Source organism: Plasmodium gaboni, chromosome 4, assembly GCF_001602025.1.
Source record: "Plasmodium gaboni strain SY75 chromosome 4, whole genome shotgun sequence".
Lineage (NCBI taxonomy): Eukaryota > Apicomplexa > Aconoidasida > Haemosporida > Plasmodiidae > Plasmodium > Plasmodium gaboni.
Genome location: NC_031484.1, coordinates 643982 through 662902, shown reverse-complemented (window position 1 = coordinate 662902; position 18921 = coordinate 643982). Strand labels below are relative to the sequence as shown.

The 18921-nt window shown below is 20.8% G+C and overlaps 4 protein-coding genes across 4 annotated transcripts; 1 reads left to right on the top strand and 3 right to left on the bottom strand.

Annotated features, from left to right (window-relative positions):
* Nucleotides 1-1968: 1968 nt before the first annotated feature.
* Nucleotides 1969-3627, bottom strand: PGSY75_0420600 (hypothetical protein; the record flags this gene model as incomplete). Its single annotated transcript, XM_018784260.1, has 1 exon — nucleotides 1969-3627. One exon carries the CDS (start codon nucleotides 3625-3627, stop codon nucleotides 1969-1971), a length of 1659 nt encoding a protein of 552 aa, XP_018643422.1.
* An 850-nt stretch (nucleotides 3628-4477) lies between these two features.
* PGSY75_0420500 (hypothetical protein) lies at nucleotides 4478-5711 on the top strand (the record flags this gene model as incomplete). The annotated part of the gene is made up of 6 exons (XM_018784259.1): nucleotides 4478-4664; nucleotides 4750-4808; nucleotides 4989-5110; nucleotides 5246-5370; nucleotides 5485-5542; nucleotides 5666-5711. The coding sequence occupies 6 exons, from the start codon at nucleotides 4478-4480 to the stop codon at nucleotides 5709-5711; spliced, it is 597 nt and encodes a 198-aa protein (XP_018643421.1).
* Nucleotides 5712-5908: 197 nt separating this feature from the next.
* PGSY75_0420400 (ribosome-recycling factor) lies at nucleotides 5909-6709 on the bottom strand (the record flags this gene model as incomplete). The annotated part of the gene is made up of 1 exon (XM_018784258.1): nucleotides 5909-6709. One exon carries the CDS (start codon nucleotides 6707-6709, stop codon nucleotides 5909-5911), a length of 801 nt encoding a protein of 266 aa, XP_018643420.1.
* A 933-nt stretch (nucleotides 6710-7642) lies between these two features.
* On the bottom strand, nucleotides 7643-17422 carry PGSY75_0420300 (transcription factor with AP2 domain(s); the record flags this gene model as incomplete). The annotated part of the gene is made up of 1 exon (XM_018784257.1): nucleotides 7643-17422. The coding sequence occupies one exon, from the start codon at nucleotides 17420-17422 to the stop codon at nucleotides 7643-7645; it is 9780 nt and encodes a 3259-aa protein (XP_018643419.1).
* Between the last annotated feature and the right edge of the window lie 1499 nt (nucleotides 17423-18921).

Below are 18921 nucleotides of genomic sequence, written 5' to 3'. Positions count from 1 at the left end.
TTTTGACCTGTTAGTTGATTATTTAGTGTATCAAATATGTGTTTTTGTATATCTTTCCAGCCGCAAAATAATTGATCCTTTGTCGGTGAACTGCCACCTACATTGACATTTTTTTCTACATAATTTTTATATATATCCCAATCCCATGCTTCATTATCTAATTCATAGTGTAAAAAATTCAAATAATCAAAATACAATAATTTAGGTTGCTGTGGTGGTTTTTTGGCTCCATTTTCTTTATCTATCATGTACTGGAAATTTTTTAGCAAGCTGCTTTTTTCATTAGATTGTTGTGCCCCCATTTTGACAACATAAACAAAAATTATATGTGGAAATACATGTTTTTATATGTGGAAATACATGTTTTTATATGTGGAAATACATGTTTTTATATGTGGAAATACATATTTTTATATGTGGTAATACATTGCATATATAGTGTTATATGTAGTGACAAAACATACATATTTTTACCGGCAACATTTGAAATAAATTAGATATTTCTTCTTCTTAGACAATTTGTTTTCTTTCTCCATTTTTGTACTATTCAATATTATAATAAAAAATATGTTTTTTTAACATAATGAATATGATATTTCTAATAATTTTTAAAAATAATTTATATGGATATAAAGTAAATAATATATTAAATTTTAATGCTCTTATATCGCATATAATTTTGTTCATAATATATTTTTCTAAAACTAATATAAATGTTATATAGCTTATAAGGCTATATACATTTTAATGGATATTTTAAAATATTTTATAAAGCGTTATATCATAACTCATATGAAATATAATGAGTTAAAATTTTTAAAAAATAACATACATAAATAATAAATATATATTATATAAGCATAATTTATATATTCCTACGATGGTAATTACATCATAAATATGATCTCTCTGATATCCCTTAATAAAATAATTTGTCACCAAAATATAATTTACAAATAATTTAAATATTACTATAACTAATATGTATTTATAATAAAAATATTTTTCATTTATATAAGTATGTCACATGTTAATAATATATTTTACATAATTGTAACTATAGTAAAAATAATATAGTATATATTATAAATATATGTAACATTATTTAATACCATTCATTATATATATATGTAGTATATTTAACTGAATAATATTATAAGTATATTTTAAAATATATATGTACTTGGAATATTCAATTTATATTTTTAAAATTAATTTATAAAACATCTATATTAGTAAAATGAATATTTACCAAAAAATTTGTTTAAACAATATAATACAGTTTAGTTATATTTTCATTTATAGATTATATATCTATCTGTTCTATCTAAAGAATGAAAGTTCAATGATAGTAATAATAAAAATAAATTGTTACCTAATACATATATATATATATATATATATATATTTATTTATTTATTTACAATAATAATGTATTATACATAATGTAATATAAACCTAAAGTTTTATATAAATAAATATAATATGGAAAGGTTGTTAGATATTTTAAAAATGTATCAAAGTATAACAAATAAGAACATCCTATAATATTTAATTGTTTCTATATAAATAATTTTATAAATTAAATATTTGGATATATACATAAAATAATTCTATGGATCATATATATAATAGTTGTTATGTTCGATTTATATATTCCATGATGACTTAATATTTAATATTGTTCTAAATATATAACACTTATATATTTATATAGATAACTGTATGTAATGATATAAAACAAATAAGAATATACAATAAAATAATAATTATAACACACTAAATGTTATTATAAAAAAAAAAAAAAAAAAAAAAAAAAAAAAAAAAATAAAAAAATTATTAATTAAAAAAAAAAAAAAAAAAAAAAAAAAAAAAAATATTTTTATTTATTTTTAATTTATTAAATATAAAATTTTTTATTATTTTATATGTATATTTTTTTTTTTTTTTTTTTTAAATTTTGTTCGTTTATGTTTCGTTAAATACATCTTTTGCCAACATTGTATAGAATTGTATTAGACTATATACATGATTAATTTTATATATTAAATTATTATTTAAATTAATTAATAAATCTAATCCATATAAATTCATTTTCTCCATATTATTTTTATATATATAAAAAGAATTTTCATTTTCATATGTATCTTCTTTGACACCATTATTTGACTTTCTACTTATATTATTTATTAGAGATAAATCATTAACTTTTGATAATGGTAAAATTAATGATTTGTTATTTTTTTTATTTTCAAAAAGTTTCGAAACATCATCTAAATTATTAATATTATTTAAGTATGTTTGATTAGTAAGATCATCATTTTGTTTTTCATTCATATTATTTATTTCGTTATCCATAGAATTGGTTTGAAAATTATTAAAAAAATTATTTTTATTTTTAAATTGTAGATTTCCCATTTTATTTTTAAAAACATGTTCTAAATTTTCTGATAAATTACAATTGAAATTGACTATAGAATCTAGTTTGTTTTTAATGTCTACGGCGGAAATATTTTGATTAAAACTATTTGTCTCGCATGGGTTCTCCATATTATTCACATTAAAATGGTTCACATTATTGATGTTATTCATATTATTCATATTATTCATATTATTCACATTAATGATGTTATTCATATTATCCATATGATTCATATTATTCACATTATTGATGTTATTCATATTATCCATATGATTCATATTATTCACATTATTCACATTATTCATATCATCAATATTGTCATCCCCATTTAACAACAACTTTTGTTCTAATATATTTTTTTCCCTTAAACTTTTAGATTCAATAGATTGAATAAATAATGGCAAATATTTTAAGAATGTGAAAATTTTCTTTTTATATTCATTTTCGCTTTTTTTGGATTCTACTAATAAATAATAAATTTCATCAGTTGATAATTTGGCTGAAGGTCTATTATCATCTTTGACATAATTTTTATTATAAATAACTTCGATATTTTTATTGTCTACAACCTTGACATTTTTAATATAACTTTTAAGATCTTTTTCTAAATCGTCTTTAGATATATTTGTGCCTTCATGAATATTTTCTTTGATATTAATATTATTATCATCAGCATTCATATTATTATCATCAACGTTAATATTGTTTATATTATCGTTGATATTATTACTTTTCATGTTATTATTGTTTGTGCTTATGATTGTAGTTGTTGATGTACTATTATTATCATTATTATTTATTATATGTTTTTCCTTTTCATCATCTTTTTCTTTTTTCTTGTCATCTATTTTTTTCATATCCTGATCATTTTTTAAATCATGCAATTTTTTATATTCTTCATATTCATTCAAACTCTTACTTAAAAGGTACAAGAATTTTTTTTGCCATAATACACACATATTTAAACATAATAATTTATTTTTATTTGTTGGATCGTTTTTTTTAAAATGTTTTTTCAATATATAATCAATTTTCTCTTCAAATATATCACTTATATTATCAAAATATTCTTTATACTTTTCATCAATAAAAACATAATTTTCTTCCTTTTCATATTTCTCTTTTTTTTCAAAACATGAATATTCCTTACCCTTGCCCATCACTTTTTTTTTTTTTTCGCTTAATTCTTCATAACTATTACTCATCATAAAAAAATAAAGCAAATCAAAATTATATACTAAATAAAAAAATATATATATATATATATAATATATATATATTATATGTTGAATATTTTGAAATTGTTTAGGATTATATATATAAAGTTCTTTCTCTTTCAAATATATTTAAATGTCTCAATATTTATATTTGAATAAAAAATTACATATATACACTTAAATAATTTTTACAATAAATATAAATATATATATGTACATTTTTCTTTTTCCTTACAAAAATTTTAAAAAAATAATATATGTTCAACGATGTATTAAATATATATTAAATATATTTATGTAATTTTTTTTTTTTTATATTATTTATTTATATATTACTTGAAGGATTAATAAATAAATAAATAAATAAATATATATATATATATATATTTATGTATATATTTTTATATAATAAATATTTTATTTTTTAAAATATAAAAATAATTATGATAAAGAATTTTTTTTTTTTTTCATATATTCTTATTTTTTAAAATAAATATAAATTTTACTATTAACTATATTTTATTATATATATATAATTATTATGCATCAAATTATTGCATATTATATAATATATATATTATATTATATTATTTTTTTTTATTTTTTTTTTTTTTTTTTTTTATAAATAGTAAATATTTTTGTCTATTGTTTAAAAATATATTTTTTGTTAATTTTTTTGTGATAATTTAGTTTGAGTTTATTTTAAAAAATTAAAATATATAAAGTTTAAAATAAAATGAGTATATTCTTTAAAAGTATTTAACATATAAATATTATATATATATGTATTACGTAACAATTTATTTTTATTTTTATTTTTTTCATTTTAAAAATCCAAATGTGTGCTATGAACTTAAATTTGGATGAATTACACATTCAATTAATTTGTACAGACGATAAGCATATAAATAATAATGTAAAAGAAGAAAATAAAAAAAAACTTAAAGAAATAATTAAAAGAGTATATATTGGAAATTCAGAAGATTCCAAAAATGCATTATTATTAAACAATACTCACATTACGCGTAATAAAATATATAATAAATGTGTAAATATATATATATATTATATATATATTATGTTTATATAATTACATATCCAACATTATAGATATTATTATTATAAGATGTTCTAAGGAGGATTATACAACTAGAATCATTTTTCCCCATGTAAAAAATATTTACGCAAAAAATTATTTATTTATATATTTGCATATTTTAATTCTGTAATATATTCCAAAATAAAATTCAACTCCAATTATATAACCCAATATATACACATAAATATAATATATAGTATATATATTGTATATATATATATATATATATATATTTTTTTTTCCTCTTAAGAAATTCGAATATTACATTATCGATTTAAAAAAAGAATTAGATTTCACAAAATGTTCTCATTTTAAATTTCTTCTTGACGAAATATTATTTGAAAATAGTAAGAACAAAGTATTTATTCATAGGTATGAATAAAAATAGGATTTTTATTTTTTAACGTAATCACAATGAAGCATATTAAATTATAACACATACATATATATATATATATATATATTATATATTATATATATTTCTCTTTTTTGAATATTATTTGTCAGTTATTTTTGTATAAAGAATATTTTATCCTTACTAACATTTTACATCGTAACTACTTTGAAATATGACATCCAATATGTCATTTCGTATATTAAAAAAATTGTATCCAATTTTGAAATATCCCATGGTAAAAAGTAAAAATATATGTGCATATAAATATATACATATATATTTATATATATATATATATATATAAATATATGTACATATATTTTTATAACATATGTGTGTCCTTTTTCAGAAGATATAAATAAAATATATTATTTTACTAAAAGACATCAACTCACATATTACCCAGGGTATTGAACAAATATCAAACTATACACATCAAACAATAAATAAATGAATAAATAAAAAAATAATTATTATATATATATTATATATATATATATACCATTAATTTTTTTTCTTTTGAAATTTAGGGAGTATACCAAATATGTTGACATTATGGATAATAAACAATGTTAAAAATGACTTTGAAAAAAAAAAAAAAAAAAAAACCCAAATGTTTATAAATTGAAATAAATAAAATAGATAAAAAGATCATATATATAAATTGCTTTTTTTTTTTTTTTTTTTTTTTTTTTTTTAAATAACACTGATGGGAATATAATAATAGATAATATATATTTATATTTATACATATATATATTATTTATTTTATGTTAATAATTTTTTACACACTGTTCATACACCTTCTCAATTATCTTTATCTTATCTTTGATATAATTATCTAACTTATTCCTTTCCACAATTTTCCATTGATCTCCTTCAATATTTTTTATTATATCATCCCTTATTTTATATCTGACATTTCTAATATCATTTTTACTTTTTTCAAAAAGATCTTTTGCTTCTTTTTTTTTTTTCATTTTAACATCTTCTGATAAAGGTTGAATTTGTAATATAATATACTGTCCATCATTTGACACTGTGGGATTCCAAGTATTATCTTTAAGTTTTAAATTATGAATAATTTTTTGTATATCACTAATTGTATAAGGATAAAAGTAAATTAGATTAGATGATTTTATTACTACTTGTGCTACATCACATAATTTTATATTTTTCTTATCTTTCAAAATAGAGATATTATTAAAAAAATCTATTTGTAAACATGTATCAAATATTTTCTTGATTTTATTTTCAAAATTTTTATTAATTTCTTCCATTTTTATATCATATATTTTATAATCAATTTGTGTCATTCCACTTATTCCTTTCATCTTCTTTTTCATATCCATCTCGTTTATATCTCTTTCATATTTTTCATCTTCTTCATTATTTTTTATATTGGATATTTTTAAAAACTTACGAAGCTTTTTAGTTTCCTTGTCAACCTTTTCTTTCTGTTTTTTACTTCCAAAATTCAACCTTCCACAAAAAAACAACAAATGGTTTTTATTACCAAGCAGGTGAATATCCACCAGCGGGAGAAATTTACTCACTTTATTCCCACCGTACATTTTATACAAAAAAAAAAAAAAAAATATATAATTAATAATAAAAAAAATGTAAATATATATAATATATATATATATTTAATATTGTACAATTTATTTATTTATTTTATTTTTTTAATGCATATTTAAATCTTATACGGCTGTTCAAACGACTTATAATATATATACCCAAAATTTTTCTAAGAAAATGACATTTTTTTTTTTTTTATTTTATTTTTTATTTTTTTCCAATTTTTTTTTTATATGTCACTACAAAAAAAAATTTATCATATATTTATATTTTTTAAAAGGATTAAATTAATGTTGTTATTTTTGTTTTAAAGTTAAATATAAAAAAGAAATATATATACTATTAATAGGCATATTAACAAAAATGAGATAAAAAAATAAATAAGTTTAAATATAAGCATATATATATATATATATATATATATATATATTGATATATACATATATATATATCATATGAACCAAATAATAAAAATAAACATAAAACACTAAAATATATATATATATATATTATACATATATTATATATACATATAGATAGATAGATTTATAATATATATACATATTAATAATGGATGTATTAATTTTTTGCCATTAAAACAGACATATATGGATTATAAATTCTAAAAAATTAATTTTAATATATATATAAAAAAAAAAAAAAAAAAAAAAAAAAAATTAATTATAAAGTATATATATATATATTATATATATATATAAATACACATACAACATACTCATTGTATAAAAAATAATATATATATTATATGTGTATGTGTATTTTTTATTTTTTATTTTTTTTTCTAATATAATTCATATTAATTATTTCAATTTTTTTTTTTTTTTGCTCTATTTTCTCTTAATTTTTTTAAGGGAAAATAAATATAAATATGGATATATATATATTATGCAACCAGTACATATGGATTATTCATTTTGAGCCATTTCACCGTCATTATTAACATCATCATTATTATCAATATTATTATTATCATTATTATCAATATTATTATTATCATTATTATCAATATTATTATTATCATTATTATTATCATTATTATCAATATTATTATTATCATTATTATCAATATTATTATTATCATTATTATTATCATTATTATTACCATCATTATTATCATCCTCATTATTATCATCATTATTATTATCATCATTATTATTACCCATCTTGTTCATATTATTATTCATATTCGAATTGTACAAAAACAACAGATTCGATAGTATCTCCTCATTGTCAGGTATCATACTAAAACTCTCATCCTTCTTATTATATGGAGAATTTAATCTTCTCTTTCTAGAATTCAATAACCCATTTTCTAAACAAAAATTTCTAAATGATTCTGCCTCGATTTTTGCTTGAGCTAACCCTAATTTCTTTACACTAAACCCTTTCGTTTTAATCGAATTATTTATTATATATTGCACTCTGTATAATTTTTTCGCATGATCATAATAAATACCTTTAGGCAAAGATTGTTTTATTAAATTAATATTTTCATCATCATTTGTACTACCTTTTTTCTTTTTAATACTTTTCATGTTACCAGAAACATTTTGATTCGAAATTTCATTTTCTGTTAACTGACCATCCATATATTGATTATTATTATTATTATTATTATTATTATTATTATTGTTGTTGTAATTATTAATTGATTCCTTTCCTTTTTGCTTGTTACTAAAATAAATCGATGAAGATAATCCTCTTTCTACCATTCCTCTCAACATACTGTCATCATATCCATCATACTTTGCTTCCATATTGTCACTATTACTATTGAAACTGTTCATATTATTTGAACCATTAAGATAATTATTCACGTGGTTACCATTCATGTATATGCTACTACTTTTAGTATTAATTGACATATGCCCATTCTTCTTTCTATCTTGTCCAAATATATTATTACCATTATTATTAAGAGAAGCAAAATTGAAATATTCATATAAACTGGCCTCCGACATATTATTAAAGCCTAAATTATTATTGTACTTTTTCGACCCTTTACTATTGACACCTTCTAAATTTTCCACATTGTTATCTCCCGTTCCGTTATTATATAGATTCAAATTAATATTATTATTATTCATATTACTTTTTTGTAAGAGATAATTAAAGTTCTTCTTATAAGCCTCATTATAACTACTCACACTTCCAAAACCATTATTATTCAACATTTTACTCATATCATATAAAGCATTACTACTATTAATACTCAATTTCTCATCCTTCTTTTTTCGACGAGTATTATAATCATTGCTTTCTTTGTCTCCATTTCCACATTCCACATATTTAGAGTTATCCACATTATTCTTATTGTTCATAAAATCTTCAGATTCATTTCCATTCTTTTTCTTACTAAAGATATTTAAATACTTTTGAAAAAAACCAGTAGGAGATGAAGAACTAGAAGACACAACACCACCTCCTCCATTTTTTTCCTTATCCGTTTTGTCATTCTCTAGATTACGTATATTTTCTTTATCTTCTTCTTCCTTATCTCCAAAAGGGAAATACTTCAAATTATTATTACTATTATTATTATTACTATTATTATTATTGTTGCTATTCATTTGGACGTATTGTTTTTCCTTTAGTTTCTCCTCGTTCTCATACTGAACTATAAGTGACTTCAAATAATTCTCATACACATCATTGTCTATTAAACTATTATTATTATTATTGTTGTTGTTGTTCAGATTATTACCAATAATGTGCATATTATTATTCATATTCCGCATATTCGTCATGCTTCCCTCTTCGTTCTCATCCTTTTCATCATTCATACACTCCTTGCGCTTAGCAAAGTTAATAAAATTTTGGATATCTTGAAAAAATATATCAGGACATATATTTGATGGAGACCAAGAAGAACCAATACCTTCCTTATTACTACTTTTCATCATGTCACTCAAATGATTATTATTATTATTATTATTATTATTATTATTATTAACATGTGAATTGTCTCCATTACTTTGACTATTCAAATTACTAATTATATTATTTGTCATTAAAGATGCTGCCAATAAATTAGTTGTATCCAAATTCATATAAAATTGTACTCCTCCACTTTTATAATTATTAACAGGTTGGGAAGATTCATTCACTTGAGAATTTAATAATTTTTGTGATTTTCTACTTCTCTCTTTCTTCATCTCTTTTCTTGGAAGCATATCACCACCATAAGACTTATTGTCATACTTGGAACTCTTCTTATTCTTAACATACGTTCCGCTACTACTATTATTATTATTATTATTATTACCATATAATAATTCTCCCTTTTCATTATTCATCACATTTCCATTGTATTTCATAAAAGCTTTCATAGCCTCAAACAACTCATTATTATTATTATTAATATTAATATCATCACTTAACAAATTTAATCCATTCTTATTTTCATCCAATAAATCCTCTTCCTTCTCATCATAAACACCACCTCCATCCTCTTCTCCATCAAGTCCATTTCCTAGTTTGAAATCCAAATACTTTTTTCCTTTAGTCTCATCTTTCGCATCTTTAGAATTTAAAAACTTGAAGAATGATTGAATATCATTTGAAAAGTTCTCATTATTTAAATATTCATTGTTAATATCTTTTCCATCTAAAAAAAAGGAATTACTTCTAATATTATTATTATTATTATTATTGTTGTCGTTGTTATTATTATTATTATTGTTGTTGTCATTGTTATTATTATTATTATTATTTTGGTTCTTATTATTCGTGTTCTTCTTATTATTATTCTTTTTATTATTATTATTATTAATATCATCATTATTATTATTATTAATACCATCATTGTTATTATCATTTGTTAGTACACTTTTTAAATACTCCTTATTAAATGTATTTCTAAAATTTTCTATATCCTCTTCATTAATTAAATTAGACATATCTTTTGCAAAATCGTCTTTTATATCTACTACGCTTATATCCATTTTGTATTTGTTATTACTCTTACTTCGTTTGCTTCTTTTCAATGCTTGTGTTCCACTTCCATCGCCTACCACGTCCATTTGTTTTCGGCGTTTCTCTTCCTCCTTGACACCCATATTTATATTATTATTCTTATTTTTCTTATCTGCAAAAAGGAAATTATAATTATTATCATTATTATCATTATTATGGTTATCCATATTATTCATATTATTCACATTTTTTATATCTTTTATATCTTTTATATTTTTTTTTCCTTTATTATTCTCCTCACCATTATATCCAAGCATCGCATTCTTCGAGTTCAAACGCAATGACATATTGTTCTTATTAACTGAACCATTATCTAGTAACCCACTCTCAATCAATCCTCTTTCGATCAAAGCACTCTCAAGCATTCCTCCATCTACAGACACACCTCCTTCTTTATTTTTTGAAACAAATTCCTGTAAAATGGATATATCAATTTCATTCCCCTTGTCGCTTGCTGCAACACATGAAGCTGTATTATTTCTAGTAGAATATCTATTATTATTCGTATTGCTAATTGTATTTGTCTGACCAACAATATAATTATCATCATTTGATCCTTTGCTAGAGCCATCCATAAATCCTTTTTCAACTCCACTACTTTTTACATTGTTATTATTTATATTATTATCATTGTTCACATTATTCATATTATCCATATTATTCATATTATTCAATTTATCCATATTATTCATATTATTCATATTATCCACATTATTATCATTATTATTATTACTTGATACCGCTTGACTAACTCCTGTCTTCTCCTTCAATCTACTCAAGTTCAATGAACTTGTTTTCAACTCCCTATGCGCTGCTGTTGTAGTATAATTATTTCCTGAACTTGTCGCATTATTTGCACTACTTGAACATCTCTTACTATAAAAATAAGAAGATCGCACATACACAGGATTCAACCACTCACTCTTTACAGGGATATTTCCTACATCACATCTATATAAAATACATTGCTTTCGAGCCTCTTCAAGTGTATTATAATGGATTAAACTAAAACCTTTTGTTTTAAATTTCCCATTTTCTTTCCATTGGCATCTCCATAATTTTCTAGCAGAATCGAAATATACACCTGTAGGTAATGGTCCCATAGGTATCAACGAATCATCATGATTCATTACATCACTCTTAATATTATTACTCTTCAAATTATTATTCACATTGTTGTTATTATTTTCTCCTTGTGCTTCACCATTATTTTCTACATTGTATATACTGTAACCCTTCACATTAGACAAATTATTACTCTTAGCACGTTTACTATTCCCATTCTTCCTTCGTTTTAATGATGTTAAGTCATTATCACTAGTATTTTTCTTATCATCATCTTCTCCTATCATTTGATCATAATATCTATTATTACGTCCGAAATTTGTATTTGAAACACTTCTTTTTTCACCCACATTATGAAATTTACCTTTCCCTCCTAACAAATTCTTATCAGTTACAAAGTAGTCATAATATTCATTGGTTTTCACACCTCTTCTACGTCTCTCAAAAGTAAACACCTTATTATTATTATTATTATTATTATTTTGAGTTGTTCCTGTATTATTACTTACTACCGCTGCTGTTACAGCAGATGATGTAGATGGCTCCAATATTTTATTTGTTAATATTCCATTTGCAAATCCATAATCATTCCTATTCGTTTCATATGCTGATATAATTGGATCTTGATATACTCCAAAATTATATGGATGTTCCATGTCTTCTCCTAAATGTAACATGGTCTTATAATATCCTCCATTCTGAATATTTTTCCATTCCTTTTCATTTAGTAAATGAGCTTCTCTATAATTTGCTCGTACCTTTTCATAATTTGGCATATTCGAATATTTCAAATTCTTACTCATTAACATATTTGATGTGCTATCCTTTGAATCACCCATAATTAAATGATCCACATAAAAATCTTTACCTATAACAGATCGAGATGATGCTCCTAAACCATTATAATAATCATTTATATGTAATACCATGTTCTCCTTTTCATCATGAACACCATTTTTAAATAAATCCATGTTATTATATTGACCATTCAATGGATAATGATACCAATTAATGTTATCACTAAATGTCACCTGTTTCAAAAATACTTCATTCTGATATTGAAAATTATCATCCGTATATAAAAACATAAAAGTATGAGGTTCATGAGGAAATAATGTATATAAGATCTCGGACTCATGTAAGTTTCGAGGAAATATAGTATTGTTTAAAAGCATATATTTCTTATATATTATATCATGTATCATCGATATATATTTTATTTTTAATTTCTCGTTATTTGCGCAAAAATGATTTAACAAATTATTCTTATATTTTTTTTCTAAAATTCTTTTTTGTTCGTCATTTAAGACATCATCCCCGCAAGTTCCCTTCTTAATATTATTACTATAATAATTAGTATAATTATTACCATTCATATTATTAGTACCATTCATATTATTAGTACCATTCAAATTATTATTACCATTCATATTATTATTATTATTGTTCATGTTACTTGTCAGTGTACTTCCTTCGTGTATACATGCATTTTCATATAAATTATAAAAGAACCACCAATAGGGCTCAATTAAACCATTTTTATTCATTAGCTTATATAACATCTTATTTCGATTAGCTGACCTTTCTGCACCTCGTGTACGCATACTACTCCTTTGCATATATTCTTCTGATGAATAATTATCAGTTGATTGAGGATTACTACTACGTAAGTGATATTTATGCTTAGTTGTCATATGAGAAGTTCCACTAAAATCACTTGCATTTGAATAATAATCTTTTTTATTATTAATAAGAGTTGATGATGTATTATTGGCTGATGTACTATAATATTTTATACTAAATTGATCCACTTCACCTTTTAATATTCCATAGCATTTTCCTCCTCCTCCTCCTCTACTACTATTATTATTGTTACTGCTACTACCACTCATATTATTATTATTATTATCATGATCATAATTTAAACTACTTGCATTGTCTCTACTTTTTTTATTTCTTAATGATATAGATGTGTTATCCAAATTGTAACTTACCTTTTTCTTATTCTTCAACTTGTTCGGTAAATAACTTTCACTTTCGAATTTTTCATTCTTTATAAATAATTCATTATATTTATCATGCGACGATGGATAGTTCATATTATCATTATTATTATTATTCATGTCACTATCAGAAGCATGCTTATTTTTATTCTCATGTGTATAATTATCAATAATTTTATTTCCTTCATTATCAAAATGAACAGATGAAAAGGTTATTCTTAAATTATGATTCTTATTCTTTGCCTCATCGGAAGTCTCTTCACCATTAATATTGATATTATAATTTGCATTCCCTTCATCTTTTTTCTTGGTTAAATTATTATCCTCTTCCTCATCATCGTCATCTTCTTCTTTATAACCATCGTTATAATCATTCACATAGTCTGCATTATTTCCATTTTCTTCCAAATTGGTCCCATTATTACTATTAATAATATTATTATTAATATTATCATTTTCATTTTCTTTTTCATTTTCATTTTCTTTTACGTTCATTTCGTAGTCCATGTTGGATATATCACCACCTTGTAACAACACAGTATTATCATATTCTGACAACGCATAATTGTCATATATACTAATAGGCTCTGAAAATTTCTTCATTCGATACATAGCCTTATCCAAATCTAATGTTATTACCTTAGTATTAAACACACCAATATATAAACTCACACGTAATAATACCAACTTAAATAAATTAAATATACAATGCTCAGTGAACAAACTAGTTTGATAATATTCATGTAACACACATAATACATTATCTATTACTTTGTTCTCATAATCGATTAAATATTTCGTAGTTATTTCATTTGAATCTTTTTCTATTGCTAGAGAATAATTATATATAGTATTACAGTTGCTATTATTATTACGCTCACCATTATAATTATTATTACTATTAATATTATTATTATTATTACTATTAATATTATTATTATTATTATTTGTAATGTATTCGTTTTCTCTTTTATATTCACTTTTCACATCCTCTGTTATTTTGTACACATAATATTCATAAGCAAATACATTAGGAACCCATCTAATTCCTATCATATAACCATTTATACATTTTATATTACTTTGCAACAAATATTGTATATATCCATTTGCTATCTCATGATTTTTATTTATATATTTCTCAAATTTCATAAATTTTATAAATACAAATTTATTCAATTCATATATATAATATGGTACACTATATGATAATCGTTCTTCTTCTTCTTCCTCTTCTTCCGATTTACTATTTCTTATTATTATCACATCATCTTTAAAAAATTTATTATTCGTATATTTATTTTCAAAACAATCATATATGTAAGAATTTATATATACATTATTACGTATAAACTGAATTATTTTTTTCCTATAATTTACACTAATCTTTTTTTTTCTATTATTATCATGAATATTCTTGTTCTTATTTTTATCCATATCCACCCTTTCTTTCTTCTTTTTCCCCTTCTCCTTTTTATTATTATTACTAATATTATTATCACTTTTTGTTATATTCATTTTTTCTTCTTCTTTCAATTGTTCTTTAGTACTACCATTATTACCATTATTATATTCATTTTTAAATAAACCAAAAAAATTTCTTGTAATAAAATTTCCCTCTGTTTTTACATTTCTAGATTCCTCATTTTCATTATCTTCTTTCTTACCACTTTCATGCTTATCAACTGTTTGTTCATTGGCTAGATTGTTAGAAGAATTATTACTATCATCATCATCATCACAATTATCATTATTATTACCATCATCACCATCACAATTATTATTATTATTATTATTATTATTAACACTCATATCACCATTTAATAAAGATACAAACGTGTTGTCACTTCCCTTCTTAGCACATATATTATCATTATTCTCATCCACATTCACGTATTCATATTCACTCTCCATATCCTTCATATTTTCAAATATGAACACTTTAGATTTTACACAAGTGTCATATTTCATTTTTACTATTATCACAATCTTATTTTCAAAAGGATCTTTACAATTAGTATTAAAATAATCTATATCATCTAACTTTTTTAAAAAATATATTTTCACGTTACTTAAAAATTTTATATACTTTTCTGCATTACTGCTAAATATTATATTTTCTAAATCAATATCCAAATATTCATTTTTACACATTTCCCTATTAACAAAATTTTCTGAATTATAATCCTCATAAGGTAGAGAATTTATATCCATATTAAGAAGATAATTATTCAAATCTTCTTCTTCATTATATTCATTTAACACATAACCATTTCTTGAAAATGAATAATCAGACGAATAATTAGTGCTGCTATTATTACTATAATTGTTTATAGTACCACAGTCGTTATTATAAACCATTTCATTGTTACAAACAAGATGATCCTCATCATTATTATTAAAATTATTATTATCATCACTATTATTAATATTATTATTATTATTATCATCATTATTATTATTATTATCATTATTATTTTCAATATTCGATTCAATATGTTCCTTTTTATTTATATCCTTCTTCGCTATACCATTCAAGCTGCTATTATTTCTTTTCCTCTCCATTTTTATTTCTCTCTTCCTCAAGTTTTTTCTTAACATATTGATATACTTTTCTGCTATAAATTTTGCCAAATTAAAGGAAATGTTTTTATTCACTGGTACCTTTTTAACTATATAGGCCTTTCTATTAATTCTGTCAAATTTAATAATTAAAAAATGTGGAGGCGGGCCCTCGAATCGTAAAATGTATGAATAACATAATGATCTCATATGGTCACAATTAATATTATTATTATTATTATTAAAAATGATTGAGTTTGTATATTTTTTCTTATTCTTTCTACTATTACTTACATTATTATAATTAACTACAAAAGAATTGCAATACTTTGTACAATTTTTTGTAGATTGATATAAACACCCATTCATATCATTATCTAAGAAAAAAAATCGATTACTATAAAAATTAGGTTCGAATGGTAATTTATATTTTTTAATTGTCTCTTTTGTATTCTTATCATCAATGTTAGTAATTTTAGTCTTCTTTAAAAATATATCTTCATATAATGGTGGTCTACCATTATTTTCTTCATTCATGTAATATGCTGTAGGTTTTATTATTATTGAATTTTCATTTAGTCCTCTATTATCATCATATATTCTATATTCTTTCTCATAATCATAATTCATAATATTTAGTGCTATCTTTCTATAATAATAATTATGTGCAATACTTCCATTTTTTAATTTTACTTCACTTAAATTTCCAAAATTGTTATAAAAAAAATAATTAAATGTATTTAATAATATATTCCTTCTATCACTTTCAAAGGAATTTATAAATTCCTCAAAATTATAATCTTTTACATTCACATCTAAAGACACAGAATGAACACACTTTTCGGTGTGCACACTGATTTCCTCAGATGACTTTTCACATGTACAATTATCAATTGCATTATTATTATTAATATTATTATTATTAATATTATTATTATTAATAATATCATTATTATTAATGTTACCGTTATGTGCACTATTTGGTTCCTCCGGAATTATATTATTAATTCCATTCTCATTCATATTATTTTCTATATGTACACATGGTAATGTACTACATTTAAGACTGCAGCTACTCATTTTTTATTTCAAGGAATCAATGTTTTATTAACTGGTCATTTAATTATTTTTAATAATTTCATGATATTACTTTTAATTAGGTTTTCTCTATGGTATTTTTATTGTAATATGATAAATATAACATATAAATATATAAATATATATATATATATATATATATACAAAATGTATAAATATAAAATTTTTAAAAGATATACAATTTGAAACTTTTCAAAAATATGTATATAAGTAACTATTTTTTATTTTTCTTTTTGTTTATAACTTTTTAAATATATTAGCTTGACATTTTTAAAAAGTATATAATTAACAAATAAATGAATAAATATATATACATAAATATAATCTAATCTAATTACAATATAAAAACAATGCTATTCACATGAATATATACATATAAAACAATACAACAATTTTAATTATTATAAAATTAAATATATATATATATATATATTAAAGATAAGGTCAAAAATGTTGAAAGTATTAAAAACCTTGATAAATAAAATAAATCTCAAAAAAAAAAAAAAAAGGAAAAAATTATTATAAAATAAATAAATATATAAATATATAAATATATATATATATATATATATATATATATATATGCTTAATGAATATTTTATTGTGTTGTTTGTAAAGCAACAAAAGTAGATTCTAAAAGATATTCAAAAATAAAAATATATAAATATATGTATAGAAAATAATGAATGTTCATATGTATATAAAAAACATCGGTAAACACCACACCAAATAAATTAACAAACAGTTCGAGTTATGAATATTATATATATATATATTATAAAAGTGTGTATATGTGTGTACATAAATCTTATAACATTAATATAGAATATATTCAAATATTGTTTTATAAATATATATCACGGAAAATAAACAAACAAGCAAAAATGTATAAAGAATATTAATTTCTATTTTTTATTAAGTGACATGTAATAAAGAACAAACAACATTATTTTCTCTTAACTTTAAAAATATAACACCATGAATATTGTATTTTAATTATGACATATATATATATATATATATATATATATATATCGATATTTTAAAAAACAAAATTTTCATAACACTTAAAATGTGTAAAATATATAAATATATATAAAATAAATATGTTCCTTTAGGTTTTATTATGTTAATATTTATTCATATTTTATTTCATTTTATGTAAATTCTTTTTAGATACACAAAAATGGATTAATATATATCATGATTTACATTTTTTTTCACTAAAAAATTATATATATATATATATATATATATAACATAAAATTTTTATTTGTTAAATATATATATATATATATATATATATTTACATTAATATTACAGAGGATATGAAAAGTGAATATAAAAGAGAAAACGAATACATTACAAATAATAATAATAATAATATTAATAGTAATAATAATAATAATATTAATAGTAATAATAATTGTAATGGTGAGCGTAATAATAATAGCAACTGTAATACTATATATTATTATTTA